General features: G+C 48.8%; 1 protein-coding gene and 1 long non-coding RNA gene across 6 annotated transcripts in view; one reads left to right on the top strand and one right to left on the bottom strand.

Annotated features, from left to right (window-relative positions):
- Window positions 1-13,749, top strand: part of CTIF (cap binding complex dependent translation initiation factor) — a 206,331-nt gene that overhangs the window by 183,390 nt on the left and 9,192 nt on the right. For all 5 annotated transcript variants that reach the window (XR_014502789.1, XM_083402882.1, XM_083402881.1 and 2 more), the window contains one exon: window positions 7,708-7,863. Coding sequence is in view for 4 of the 5 variants with exons in the window: in XM_083402882.1 (XP_083259008.1) it covers window positions 7,708-7,863 (156 nt within the window). In the remaining variant the exon portion in view is untranslated. The remainder of the gene's footprint in view (window positions 1-7,707; window positions 7,864-13,749) is intronic.
- On the bottom strand, window positions 9,539-13,091 carry LOC310659643. Its single transcript, XR_014502898.1, has 3 exons — window positions 10,796-13,091; window positions 10,344-10,554; window positions 9,539-9,970 (listed from the first exon to the last, which is right to left on the bottom strand). It is a non-coding gene; the product is annotated as an uncharacterized lncRNA (long non-coding RNA).

The raw sequence follows: 13,749 nt of genomic DNA, 5'->3' as shown, positions 1-13,749 counted from the left end.
TGGATTCCCCAACTCTCAGGATCTGCCTCAGGCATTTTAGTGCCTGCTGTGGAAAACGGTGTCCCTATACACACAAGTGAATCTTACGCTCTGGGCGCTTCATTGCATGAGACCCCTGCAAATCCCTAGGAGCGGCACATGAGGGCAGTTTTATACTATACAAAAGAGCATTCAAGCACATGGTTCCCACACCTCCAGTCAGCTGTGATACAATCCAGAAACGGTTTTGTCCGCTGTTGACATGGAATTGTCCCTCTGCTGCATCGCCACCTTCCGCATTTGCTGGAAGGCCTTCCCACAACACAACAGGGCAAATTACAAACCAGCATTGTGGAAGGGCACCTCATCTCAAAATGGGGCTGAGTTCAAGTTTCGGGTTTGTGTGTGCACAGGTGGAGATGGATGGATGGATAGATTGATCCCAATTGATAAATAAAGAAATAAGGACAGAAGGCAGACACACCTATATACAGTGGTGCTTCAGGTTACAGACTCTGCTAACCCAGAAATTGTGATGGCCTGGGATTCGGACTCAGAGGCTGAACCTGAGGAATCCTAGCCTGCACAGGAGTCCCCGCCTCCAGAACCAGCTAGCCGGGGCTGGGGCCTGAGCCTGAAGGGTCCTCACCTGTGCTGGATCCTCAGGTGCAGGCACCAGCTGAGTCTGCTCTGGCCCCTGAGGTGATGGAGGACCCATTGCCTGCAGGTGCTCCACTCTCAGCCCCGTCAGGGGAAGAGGAGGTTGCCTCTGGGTCCGGTAACCCTCCAGCCTCTCCTGAGCTGCAGAGGCTCAGGGCAGAGAGGCGGAGGGAACTAAGTTCCTGCAGGAGGAGGGCTCGCCTCCAGGCCAGGAGAGGTGAGTCACCTGTGGACCAGGGCCGCCCTATACAGGGGCAGATAAAAGCCAGTCAGCCCCAGTCCCAGGTTGCGGGAGCAATGTCGTTGCTAGTCTGCTCCTGCCTGCACCCTGTCCTGCTCTTCTGCCAGAGTTCCTGACCCCACCCAACTCCCTGCCTTGGACCCAGCTACAGCTTTGACAGACAGCCTCAATATGCACCATCAACCTCGGACTGGACTCGGACCTCACCGCACGGTTAACCCTCGGGACCAGCACAGAAATAGTACCTCGGGTTAAGAGAACAGAAATTGCGCGGCGACAGTGGGAGGCCCCATTAGCTAAAGTGGTACCTCAGGTTAAGAACAGTTTCAGGTTAAGAACGGACCTGCAGAGCAAATTAAGTTCTTAACCCGAGGTACCACTGTATGGTCATACCTCAGTTTTCAAACAGCTTAGTTCTCGAATGTTTTGGTTCCCGAACGTCGCAAACCCAGAAGTGAGTGTTCTAGTTGGCGAACTATTTTTGGAAGTCAGACGTCCGACGGGGCTTCTGATTGGCTGCAGGAGCTTCCTGAAGCCTATCAGAAGCCGCACTTTGGTTTTCAAACGTTTTGGAAGTCGAACGGACTTCCGGAACGGATTCCGTTCAACTTCCGAGGTATGACCGTATAGCGTTTGCTTCCCTGATTTCTTTGTCTGACAAATTGCTGTGAAGTCGCAGCTCCTTGCAAACCTGTTCGGACGGTGTTGTGAGCACATTACCACGTACATGCGAGACAGTCTGCTAAACTGTCGGGTCCCCATCCAGGAGCCCCCGCAACCCTCTTGTAGGCCTGCCCCAAGCCCACTTCCTCCTTACCCCCTTTCGAAGCATCCGAGCCCTGGCTCTGTTAACATCTGGCAGCAGCCTGACTTTTCACACCGCAACGCAAACTTGTCTGAGAGGCCTCCCGGGAGTTCCAGCTGCCTCCCTTGGGCTTCTAAGGAGGGGGGGGGAATATAGGGGTGGCGGGGGAACTTAACAGCAAGCGGGATTTTGCACCATGAAGCGGAGGTTGCCTGGCTGAGCTATTTGTGACGTGGCCAGCAGGGCCTTGGAGAATCTGCTGCATAAAGCGACCGCAGTAATAAGAACCATGAACGGATTTCTGCGCGCATGAATTCATGACATGCACAAATTTCTCTTGAATGGCATCTATATCTGCCTGTCTATATATACAATCTGGTTTCCAGCATTCTGTCACACTCTTCGCACAGCCAAGAGACCAGGCATGGGGCTGTGCAGGAAGAGAGGCTGGCTAAATTCCACGAGGCTTGGTTTTCAGTGCATGGGGTCAGCGAGAGCAGGTTCACACACCCTCACCCCCATTTCTCCCAATGGCATCCTTTCCTTCCTTCTGTTTAAGGGAATGGGTGCTTACCCCTGTGATGGCCTGGGACTTGGGCTCGGACTCGGAACCAGAGGAGTCTCAGTCCATACCGGATCCTTTGCCTCAGGCAGCATCTGAACCACGTCTGGGGCCTGATCCTGAAGAGCCCCAGTCTGCACAGGTTCCCCTGCAACAAGCACCAGCTGGGCCGAGTCAGGGGCCTGAGCCTGCCCTGGCTCCAGATGCGGGGATTACCTCGTTGCCTTCACCTGGGCCATCATTTACAGCTGCTCCACTACCAGTTGGGTCAGGGGAGGGAGGTGGCCTCTGGGTCTAGTAACCCACCAACGTCTCCCGAGTTGCAGAGACTGAGGTCTGAGAGAAGGAGAGACCTGAGTACTCGCAGGAGGAGTGCTTGCCTTCGGGCGAGACAGGGAAGTGAGTCACCGGGGGATCAGGACCGGCCGTTCCCCGACAGAGATAAAAGGCTGTCGGACCCTGCCCCAGGTTGCGGGAGCAACATTGCTGTTTGCTAGAACCTGCCAGAGACCCTGTGCCTGACTTTGTGTGCCTGGTTTCCTGCCTTGGCCCTGTCGGACTGACTCCTCGTGGAATCCTTGGATTCAGGACCGGAACTGGACCGTGTTGCTCGGGTTAATCCCCGGGTCCAGCACAACCCCAACTGTGAGAACAGTAAACTAGCCTTGCATTTAAGCTCTAGCCCGGCAGCACGGAATTCCATTCAGGCAAGTGAGGAGGTTGGTAGAGTGCCTTGCCCCTCTTCCGGCTTCCAGCAAGCTAGCGGACAGTTATGCAGGCCAGTAAATTTGGTGGGCTTATTTACAAGGCTGGAGTAACCACTATAATCCGCCATAACAATCAGTATTTTGTGGGTGCCCAGAAAAACTCTGGCTGCCCGTTTTTTGGAAACACGATGTGGGACCTTTGCTGAGACCCTGCAGGGGTCTTCTGATGTCAGTGGTAATAGTACTGACCTGCCTTACAAAGCTGTTGTATGGATTATTGAGACGACGTATGTAAAGTACTTTATACACTCTCAAAGTGCTATACAGTGGTACCTCGGGTTACAGCTGCTTCAGGTTACACACGCTTCAGGTTACAGACTCTGCTAACCCACAAATAGTACCTCGGGTTAAGAACTTTGCTTCAGGATGAGAACAGAAATTGTGTGGCGGCAGCGGGAGGCCCCATTAGCTAAAATGGTACCTCAGGTTAAGAACAGTTTCAGGTTAAGAACGGACCTCCAGAACGAATTAAGTTCTTAACCTGAGGTACCACTGTATAAACGTGAGGCATTTCTACTGCTAATGAAACCAGGCTCCTACCTACCGTCTCCTTCTATGCATTTATTTTAACCAAAACAACATCACAGGATTTTGAGAAGTGCGTAGTTTGATTGATCATGGCCTTCTGATTCACATAAAAGTCCCGGAAGTAAGAGCTGGGTTGGATTGCTTTAAAATGTGAACTCCTTGTTGCTAATATATGCACATACAGGCATCTAAACATGCAGTTTCTCAAACTCCTATCTGGACCCTTCTTATAGCCATCGAGGTAAATGGGAGTTTTATAACTGTATTATTAGGAACATTTTCTTTGAAGGGATTTATTGGCATCGAGGAGAGCTTAAAATAACGGAAAGCCAGCAAGGATCACCGGTGTGTTATAGTTCACATATTCTTAGTTATCTGGCCAGCTTCACAGCAGCTTTTAAAGCACCCAGCATGAACTACTTACAGCTAATGGCAGCCCATTGCCAGTGATAAATATGGAGAGGTGCACTTTCTATTTGAAGCCTTTGAGCTGGCAACAAACCCCATTGCTCTGGCCGTAGTCAAAACATAAAATCTCCCGGAATTTGTTAGTTAAGATGAAAAGCGTGCCTGCCTTGCACTTCTTAAAGGTTTGGTTTCTCTCTCTCTCTCTCTCTATATATATATATATTTCTATAGGGACTTGCCTTCTGAAGCAGAGTTTAAAGAAATACCAAATCAAGGACACAATGCTGCCATTTCTGAGCCCTGCTGCTTTCAGCTGAAAAGTCAAAACACATGGATAGAGCGCAGCCCTATAATATGCTTGTGCGTTGTCCGAGTTTGTAACGTTTCCACATTTTGGAGCAAACCCATATTCCCCAAATGCCTGTTGTGTGCCCTAGCAAATGAATTGTTTTATGCAGCTCTGTAGTATATCTTCGCCCCACTGTTTCCCATGGGCTAAGGGGTGGCATTAGAGGAATCCCATCAAAATGTCGGGGCTGTCTCCCCATGCCCAAAGTGTTCACAATCAGAAGTGCGGTGCTACCAAGACTTGCTAGGAATCGGTTCCCAGTTAACTCAATAGACTTTTGCTTTCTCTCTCGCTCCAACTTGTTGGTTCAGAACAGGGATGGGGAGCCCCCAACCCACAGAGATTTTCTTAAGCTTAATTACTATGTATGGAGCGGATCTTCATAGAGGGATGCTTTTCTCTGGTGCATGTTGTATGTGTGTAAGGTACACATGTTTGCAGAATCGTGTCCACTTTTATTTTCTTTCCCACTCGCCGTCAACATGCAGCCACAGATTGGTAGTACTTCGGCTGAAATAAGGGCCCCAGCCAACCACCTTAGGAGTGTAACACTCCCTTTGGCGATGATGATGATGAAGATATACAGTGGTACCTTGAGTTACAAACACCTCAGGTTACAAACGCTTCAGGTTGCAAACTCCACTAACCTGGAAGAGTTACCTCAAGTTGAGAACTTTGCCCCAGGATGAGAACGGAAATCGTGTGCCGGCAGTGCAGTGGCAACAAGAGGCCCCATTATCGAAAGCACGCCTCTAGTTAAGAACAGTTTCAGGTTAAGAACGGACCTCCGGAACAAATTAAGTTCATAACTAGAGGTACCACTGTAGTTATTTATTCATAACCCACCTTTTTCCCTGACAGGGACTCAAGGCAGCTTACAGATAAAAATACACACACGTTTGATGTTTCTGGATAGATCGATTGATAGATCGATCCAAGCCTTGCTGTTACCTGCCCAAGGTGGGTATGTCTTGGCTGAAACAGCCTCACAGGCCAGGGGCTTGACAGACCAGATGTGTCCTCTTAGCTGGTGGTTCCTCAACCCTGGTTTCATACGTACATAGCCAGGCTCTGACTCATCCAAAGAGATCTTTCCCATTTTAGGTTGCAGTCATGGGGAGTTACTCACAGAGGCATCGCATTCAACGGCAACACCCAAAGACTGAGATTCTGAAGATTCACCATCCGTATTACTTTAAAAATTTTTAAATAAATAAATATCAGTGTGGCGATCACACAGGGTCTCCGGACGTTTGACGGTCTATTGACCCTGTGCCACCACTGTGATTGCTTTCTTCGCTGCCACCAACCCGTTTCTCACGGGTACACACAGAGTCCAAACAGTTGTTAACATTAACAAATAATCAAGTTTGTTTTATAAGCATGAACAAGCTTATGGTTTCAGTTGATTTTTCTTGGAAGTTTCTTAATCTTAGTTCCTTTCATGCCCTATACGTTCCTAACAACTTCAAACTGATTATCCCAACTAACTATCTGACTCCACCTAACAATTCCTCTCACTCCCTCACAACACAACTCGACCAACCCACAGACTTATCCTCCCTCTTCCTTCTCCAACTCCCAACTCTCAACTGACTTTCACACAACTCCAACTCTCACTCTAACTCCTATCAGTTTCTCTCTGGCCAATCACATCACACTCATTTTAACCCTTTCCTTATGACCCACCTAGGAGGCAAATGCCACAATCAGCTTTAAGAGCAAGGAGCCAAGTGGCTTACAATGGCGCCTTCCAGATGTTGACTACAAGTCCCATCATCCTTAGCCATTGGCCCTTCTGCCCAGGGCTGATGGGAACTGGAGTCCGGCAACATGGGAGGGCACCATGTAACAAATAGCAAGACATCTTGACACCATAAAATGGCCCAGCGAGCAGTTCATAAAGACGCACACAATTATTTCCATAAAGTGTGGAATAATTTCAAGTCCTTGGTGCCCTTTTTCAGGAACCTCCCAGATTTTCTAATATCTTTTAATATATGTTAAACATCATGGGATGTTCTACGTGGCCTCCTAGACTGGTGGCAATGGATTAGTATTAGCTTTTGCAGGGACGCTCTGCTGCTAATGATCATCTCTGAGTGACTGACGTGTTGTTTACGCTGTGCTGATTTTATTGCTGGGCGAGTTTTATTGGTGTGGAGTTGTAATATTGCTTTAATTTCATTTGCATCAACTTGTCGCCTAGAGAAGCATTTTCATGAGGTGACTAATAAATAAATAATAAATGATCAGAGTGCGGTCAACTTTTTAGCAATATATATATATAAATGCAGTCGTGTATTTCCATGGGGGAGAAAATGAAGGTATCAGGAGCAACTCTGATGGAACGGATTTTCATCCCCTGGGATTTGCCTGGGGTTCAGGGTAGTTTTCCTTCTTCTGTTTTTCTGCCTTAAAGCGTTGTTTTTTCCACTGGCGGTTCTTGAGGCAGGGCAGGATCAAACCCCGCACAAATCAATGCATGGCTCTTCTGCCCCCCCCCCCCTTTATTTTTGCTTCAGCACAGCTGTTTCGTTTTGTTGCCTGAATCATAATCCAGAATCCATGTGGTTATCCTAAGCAGCTCAGATCATGCATTGGAAATCGCAGGACACTTTGCAGCTTTCAAAACTATTGATGTGGTCCATGGTTACAGGAAGCAAGAGAGTAAATAAGCAGTTTACCCCAGAAGTTGGGGGTTTCAGTGGCAACTGTTGGATTTCTAAGGAAGAGGACTAGGGACAAGTCAGGAGGCTTCCAGAGAGATGGAGTTGTTGTATCCGCTGTTGGGCCTACTCACCTGTACATACAAGACACACCTGTCCTGTTTATAGTCTTCGGTTTCTGGGTTTCTTTGCAGAGATGATCTTGCTTCATTAAACAAGTACCTTACTGTGCTATTCCTTACTGCTTCTCCCCTTTGCTCCCCCAGAAAATCTGGCGTAGATAACATGCCGTTTGATGTGGCACCAAGATGCACAGACCATAGTTCAACTCCGGCATAGGCAAACTCGGCCCGCCAGATGTTTTGGGACTACAACTCCCATCATCCCTAGCTAACAGGACCAGTGGTCAGGGATGATGGGAATTGTAGTCCCAAAACATCTAGAGGGCCGAGTTTGCCTATGCCTGGCTCAACTCTTTCCATTTTGCTTTGGTTCCCACACATTGATGTGTTCCGCTAATTTTCCAAGGAGTTGTTGTTTTTCATTTTGTGTTTTTATGTTGTAACAGCCCTGAGACCTGCAGGTATAGGGTGGTATAGAAATTTAATTTATTAATTGTGAATTGAATAATAATAAGAAGAAGAAGAATTAATAATTCAACCAGCTCCTGGGACCTTGTAATGGAAGAGATTTGCCTCTCCACATTCACATTTTCCTCCCCTCCTTCTTCTTTTTGCAGAAAGACTTCACCGTGCGGGAAGAGCTGCAGCAGAGTGACGTGGAGCGCTGGCTGGGCTTCATCACCTTCCTCTGCGAGGTCTTTGGCACCATGAGGAGCAGCACTGCAGAGCCCTTCCGAGTCCTCGTCTGCCCCATCTACACCTGCCTCAGGGAGGTAAGGCGTCTCCGGGGTTGGCCAGTGACGAGCCACACAACGTTTGACAATGGGGCCACAGATTTGCAGCTTCCAGGCCGCCACCCGCTCACCTTTTCCTTATTAATGCTTGATAACCCTGCGCAGCCCTTTCTCCGCCAGTTTCCCTTGTTTTATTTTTAGAACAAAGGGTTTGTTCCAACAGGAAGGAAGGAAGGAAGGAAGGAAGGAAGGAAGGAAGGAAGGGGAGATAGAGAGAGAGAGGAGGAAGGAAGGAAGGAAGGAAGGAAGGAAGGAAGGGGAGAGGGAAGGAAGGAAGGGGAGAGAGAGAGGGAAGGAAGGGAGGGAGGGAGGGAGGGAGGGAGGAGAGAGAGAGAGAGAGAGAGAGAGAGAGAGAGAGAGAGAGAGAGAGAGATAGGGAAGGAAGGAAGGAAGGAAGGGGAGAGAGAGAAGGAAGGAAGGAAGGAAGGAAGGAAGGAAGGAAGGAAGGAAGGGGAGAGAGAGAGATAAGGAAGGAAGGAAGGAAGGAAGGAAGGGGAGAGAGAGAAGGAAGGGAGGGAGGGAGGAAGGAAGGAAGGAAGGAAGGAAGGAAGGAAGGGGAGAGAGAGAGAGGGAGGGAAGGAAGGAAGGAAGGAAGGAAGGAAGGAAGGAAAGAAGGAAGGGGAGAGAGAGAGAGAGATAGGGAAGGAAGGAAGGAAGGGGAGAGAGAAGGAAGGAAGGAAGGAAGGAAGGAAGGAAGGAAGGAAGGAAGGAAGGAAGGAAGGGGAGAGAGAGAGGGAGGGAGGGAGGGAGGGAGGGAAGGAAGGAAGGAAGGAAGGAAGGAGGGAGGGAGGGAGGGAAAGAAAACACCCAGCCCCGACTTCTCCCTTCTCGAGAGTTGTCTTGGAATGATTATCATGGAGGGATACACATGAAAAGCATTATGAGCAAATGGATTTAGTATTCCAACGTAATATTTCAGGAGCCCCAAGGGGAATAGGGATGCTAGGCGGAGAGGCTGTATCATTTAAGAGTTGCACCGAACCGTAATTCTGCTGTTGTTTCAGCATTGCTGCAACTTGGGAGCCCATAGGAAGGAGAGCAGGAGACGAAGGAACAGCGGCAGGGAAGGGGGAAGAGTTATCTAATTGGTCCAAACAAAAGCCAGCCAGCTCTTTGCCCTGCAGGCTTACTGTGCAAAAGCCGTTTCGGCTCAGTCGAAAGGAGCCTGAGACAGGGCTGAGGGCAGGATTCCACTCAATAGTTACTTGGATAGAACAACTTCCACTTCCAAAACAAAGGACTTCCTCCTTTTCTCCTCCCCCCCTTGTCGCCTTGGAGAAGAAGGGCCATAGCTCAGTGGTAGAACATCTGCCTTCCTTGGCATCTCTAGGTAGGATTGGGAGAGATTCCTGCCTTAAATCCAGCATGGTCCCCAAATTTGATCCAGAGGATTGTTGGAAGCCATAGGACAGATTTACGGGGCAGGCTGGGAGACGGGAAGAAGATTCTGTCACTCAAGGAGAAATCCTTGTGCCCACAGAACTTTCACCTTAGTGCTGTGTTAAATTCCACTCTTACCATTCTTCACACACACATTTAGGAACGTTAAGATGGGTCTGGATCAGGCCAGAGAGCCATCTAGCCTAACACCCTGCTTCTTGCAGATCCCAATGGGAAGCTGGACCTAAGTGCAGTGGCTCTCTTAATAACATAATAATAATAATAATATTTTATTTATATCCCGCTCTGCCCAGCCGAAGCCGGGCTCAGAGCGGCTAACAACAGTAAAATAATACAGCATTCTAAAATCAGTTCATTATAAAATCAGTTCAAATCAAATTAATGGCAACCATTGCGCTAGAGTTCTATGAGGATTACCAAAGGAGGGGGTCAGGCTGTGCCTTGGCCAAAGGCCTGGTGGAACAGCTCTGTCTTGCAGACTCTGCAGAAAGATGTCAAGTCCTGCAGGGCCCTAGTCTCTTGGGACAGAGCGTTCCACCAGATTGGGGCCACAGCCAAAAAAGCCCTGGCTCTGGTTGAGGCCAGCCTAACCTCTCTGTGGCCTGGGACCTCCAAGATGTTTTTGTTTGAAGAGCGTAAGGTCCTCTGTGGTGATGTTCTCCAGAAGCTCATTTGAAAAGATCTACTGCTTCTGAATGGGACACGGGTGGCGCTGTGGGTTAAACCACAGAGCCTAGGACTTGCTGATCAGAAGGTCGGCGGTTCGAATCCCCGCAATGGGGTGAGCTCCCGTTGCTCGGTCCCTGCTCCTGCCAACCTAGCAGTTCGAAAGCACGTCAAAGTGCAAGTAGATAAATAGGTACCACTCCAGCGGGAAGGTAAACGGCGTTTCCATGCGCTGCTCTGGTTCACCAGAAGCGGCTTAGTCATGCTGGCCACATGACCCGGAAGCTGTACGCCGGCTCCCTCGGCCAATAAAGCAAGATAAGCGCCGCAACCTCAGAGTCGGTCACAACTGGACCTAATGGTCAGGGGTCCCTTTACCTTTACCTTTTTACTGCTTCTGAACTTGGAAGGTTTCACTTAGCCAAGTGAAACAGTTAGCCACTGAGAAATCTTTCTGCACTATGAAGTTCTCAAATCCGCTTCTGAAGTCCTCAAAGCTGACCCTCATCACATCCTGTGGCAAAGGGTTCCATAATTTAATTTGGGATGACTCCCAAGTTGCAGTATTGTGACGTAATACTGGACAGAGTAAACAGGCTGGAACTGGCAAAAAGAAGAAGAATAGTTTGGATTTGATATCCCGCCTTTCACTCCCTTTAAGGAGTCTCAAAGCGGCTAACATTCTCCTTTCCCTTCCTCCCCCACAACAAACACTCTGTGAGGTGAGTGGGGCTGAGAGACTTCAGAGAAGTGTGACTGGCCCAAGGTCACCCAGCAGCTGCATGTGGAGGAGTGGGGAAGCGAACCCAGTTCACCAGATTACGAGACTACCGCTCTTAACCACTACACCACACGGCTGAGGAGTGGTGAAGCAGGGCTGGATGTGGGGCTCAGGGAATCCCTATGCTGGGATGAGGACAGGCATTTTGCTAGTTAACCCTCAGGCCATCGCTGCCACCAGTTCACTGCAGAGTCTTCTTAAAGTTTGCAGGAGGCAGCAAAAAAAAAAAGAGAGCACTTTTTGGAATATTTGCACTAACCCTCTCAGCTCTCATGAGTTTTATATTATTAAAGGCAGACAGTTTAACTGCGATCTAGCTGCAGGAAGTGTTTCCCTGGGTCATTTCATTCTCATCTGTGTTTTGTTTAACTTTTTTTTTTCCCATTCATGTTTGCTTCCATTCTTAGAAAGCTTTGGGAGTGTGCTTAATCCCAGCCATTGAGCGCCGCAACAATGCGGTGTTTCAAATCAAGGAAAAGTAGCCTTAGCAGGACTTATCGCGAACAGCACAGCTACCCAAGAGACTTCGGTTTGTTTGGTTGTTGTTTTTTGAAATTGCAGCTGAAAGAGCAATACTGTAAAAGCTCGCTGCGGTTTAGAGGACTGCAAGAATGAGGTGTGGGGCATAGGAGAAATTAATTACCTGCTTTCCCAAAAGCCCCCTGAAACTGCTGCGTGTGTCTGTGTGTATCTTAGGAAACTGCCTTAGACCAATCAATGCATTTGCCTATCTAGCTCAGTATTGTTTGAGTGACTGACAGTGGCTTTCAGGCAAGAGTCGTTGCCAGTCCTAGCTGAAGATGCAATGGACTGAACCTGGGATTTTCTGCATGCAAAGCAGAGGTTGCATCCCTGAGCTATGCCCCTTCCCCTCTGAAAATAAGATTTCCCAATCCATGTATAGGCCACACACACCCATGTCCTAGTTGTTACCACCATTACTCCCTAAGGAGCTGAGCCGGTCAGTCTTAACTTCCTATAAATGGTGGGGCCAACCAAGTCTCCCTTGGGAAGAAGTTTCCGCCCATTTAGGTGCCACCACTGAAAAGGCCCTCTGTCACTTGAGGCATCCACCACGTGTGAGATGGCTGGGGGGGGGGGTCCTGCTCCTCTGGCACAGTAGCCCAGAGGCTGAGAATTTTATTTGTTTATTTCATTTCACAAGATTTATACACCACTTGATTAAAACAAAAACAAAAAAACCCACCCTCAAAACAGTTTCAAAAACTCAAAAATGGTTCCTGCTCTGTTTGGCATTGTAGCATTAAACTAGAAACGCCCCCTACATTCAGATTCCCTCCCCTGCACTCCCATTTCATACTAGAAAACTGAACGTCATCATTCTTAAAATGCTACATTTTTGAAAGCACTTCATGTATATTATCTCAGGAATCCTTGCAACAGCCCTTTTTAGGACCCAGTATTATCCCCATAGTGCAGGTGGAAAAACTGAGGATAAGAGAGAGAATGGCTTGACTAAAGCCACCTAGTGAGCTCATGGTCGAGGTAGGATTTGAACTGGAGACTTCACGGCGTGTGGTGCAGACTGCCGCCCCCCTTGTCTTCAGCACTGCATATTGTGTGGCCAGGAATGCAGGGCAAAATCCCACACTGCCCAAATACACCCTTCTCTGATTCTGGAGCTGGGGGGTAAGGCAAAAGTGTCTGGAATTAGGCACTCCTTGCCACTGAAATCGCCTGAGCTTCAAGCGACAAAGCTGGATCAAGGAGCAACCCCAAGCTGTGTACCTGCTATTTCAAGGGGAGCGCAATCACATCTGGAAAATCTTCTCAAAATCATGGACCCAAGAACCTGCAGCCCATAGCACCTGTTTTTCCTGGATTCAGGATTTTTTTGGGGGTTCTTGGCCCACATCCAGCCGCTATCCTGCCTCACCTGCCTCAGGTGGAACAGAGAAACAGTGCATATTGGTTCCTCCTTGTTTCAGATCCCCTGAGGACACATCTCAGCAGCTTCACCTAGATATTGAAAATCATGTGCTCCCCCTGTCTCTTTCCTGACAAAGGCCCTCAAGCAAAGCACCCAAGGCTGTCACAGGGCCAAAAGTGAGCCTGGAAACAGACTGAAATGGGTCCAGATCATCGGCTTCTGTTTGTGTTGAAGCACCATCGCCTTCTTGAGCACTTGCCCCCAAAGCAGACATTTGCAACTAGCCAATAGTTGTCTGAAATTCTGGAGTCTGGAAGGACATCTTAAATAGGAGGTACATCACTTCCTCCTTAAGGTGTGGTAGAAGAAGAAGAAGAAGAAGAAGAAGAAGAAGAAGAAGAAGAAGAAGAAGAAGAGAAGAAGTTTGGACTTGATATCCCGCCTTTCACTCCCCTTAAGGAGCCTCAAAGCGGCTAACATTCTCCTTTCCCTTCCTCCCCCACAACAAACACTCTGTGAGGTGAGTGGGGCTGAGAGACTTCAGAGAAGTATGACTAGCCCAAGGTCACCCAGCAGCTGCATGTGGAAGAGTGGAGAAGCAAACCCGGTTCACCAGATTACGAGTCCACCGCTCTTAACCACCACACTGGCTCTCCAGCACCTTTATGCAGTACTCCTCTCTGTAGTTTGCTTAGCAGCAGGATTTGACCCTCTTCTAGACATGGCAGCTTGGCCCTTCTGCAGTGCCAGAAGGCGTTGCAGATCAGCTGTAAGCGTTGCAGACCAGCTACTGTTTCAGCTCCACCGGTGAACCCACAGCGAGCTCCTCCTGGAAGAGGAATGCCGTGCCAGCTGGCAGAGGAAATGCCCTCCCTATTCCCATTTCCAGGTCTAGTTAAAATGTGGGAGGGAAGCAATAAGAATTGACGAGTGAGGCCGAATGCCGTCTCCTTGGAAGAGGCTTTGTCACTCGCATGGTGTTGCTTTCATCACTTCCCTTTCCTTGTCCTTGCTCTGGGGTGACCTGCCAGAGTCCTCTCCTGAGAAATGTAAACATGGAAGGCACAGGAATGCCCATAGGCGATGCGTGGAAACAGACTGGGCCCCCTATCACTTGATGGGCGAG

The sequence above is a fragment of the Podarcis tiliguerta genome (assembly GCF_965153285.1).
Source record: "Podarcis tiliguerta genome assembly, chromosome: 11".
Classification (NCBI taxonomy): domain Eukaryota; kingdom Metazoa; phylum Chordata; class Lepidosauria; order Squamata; family Lacertidae; genus Podarcis; species Podarcis tiliguerta.
Note: the sequence above shows the minus strand (reverse complement) of the source record. Positions and strands in the feature narration are given on the sequence as shown.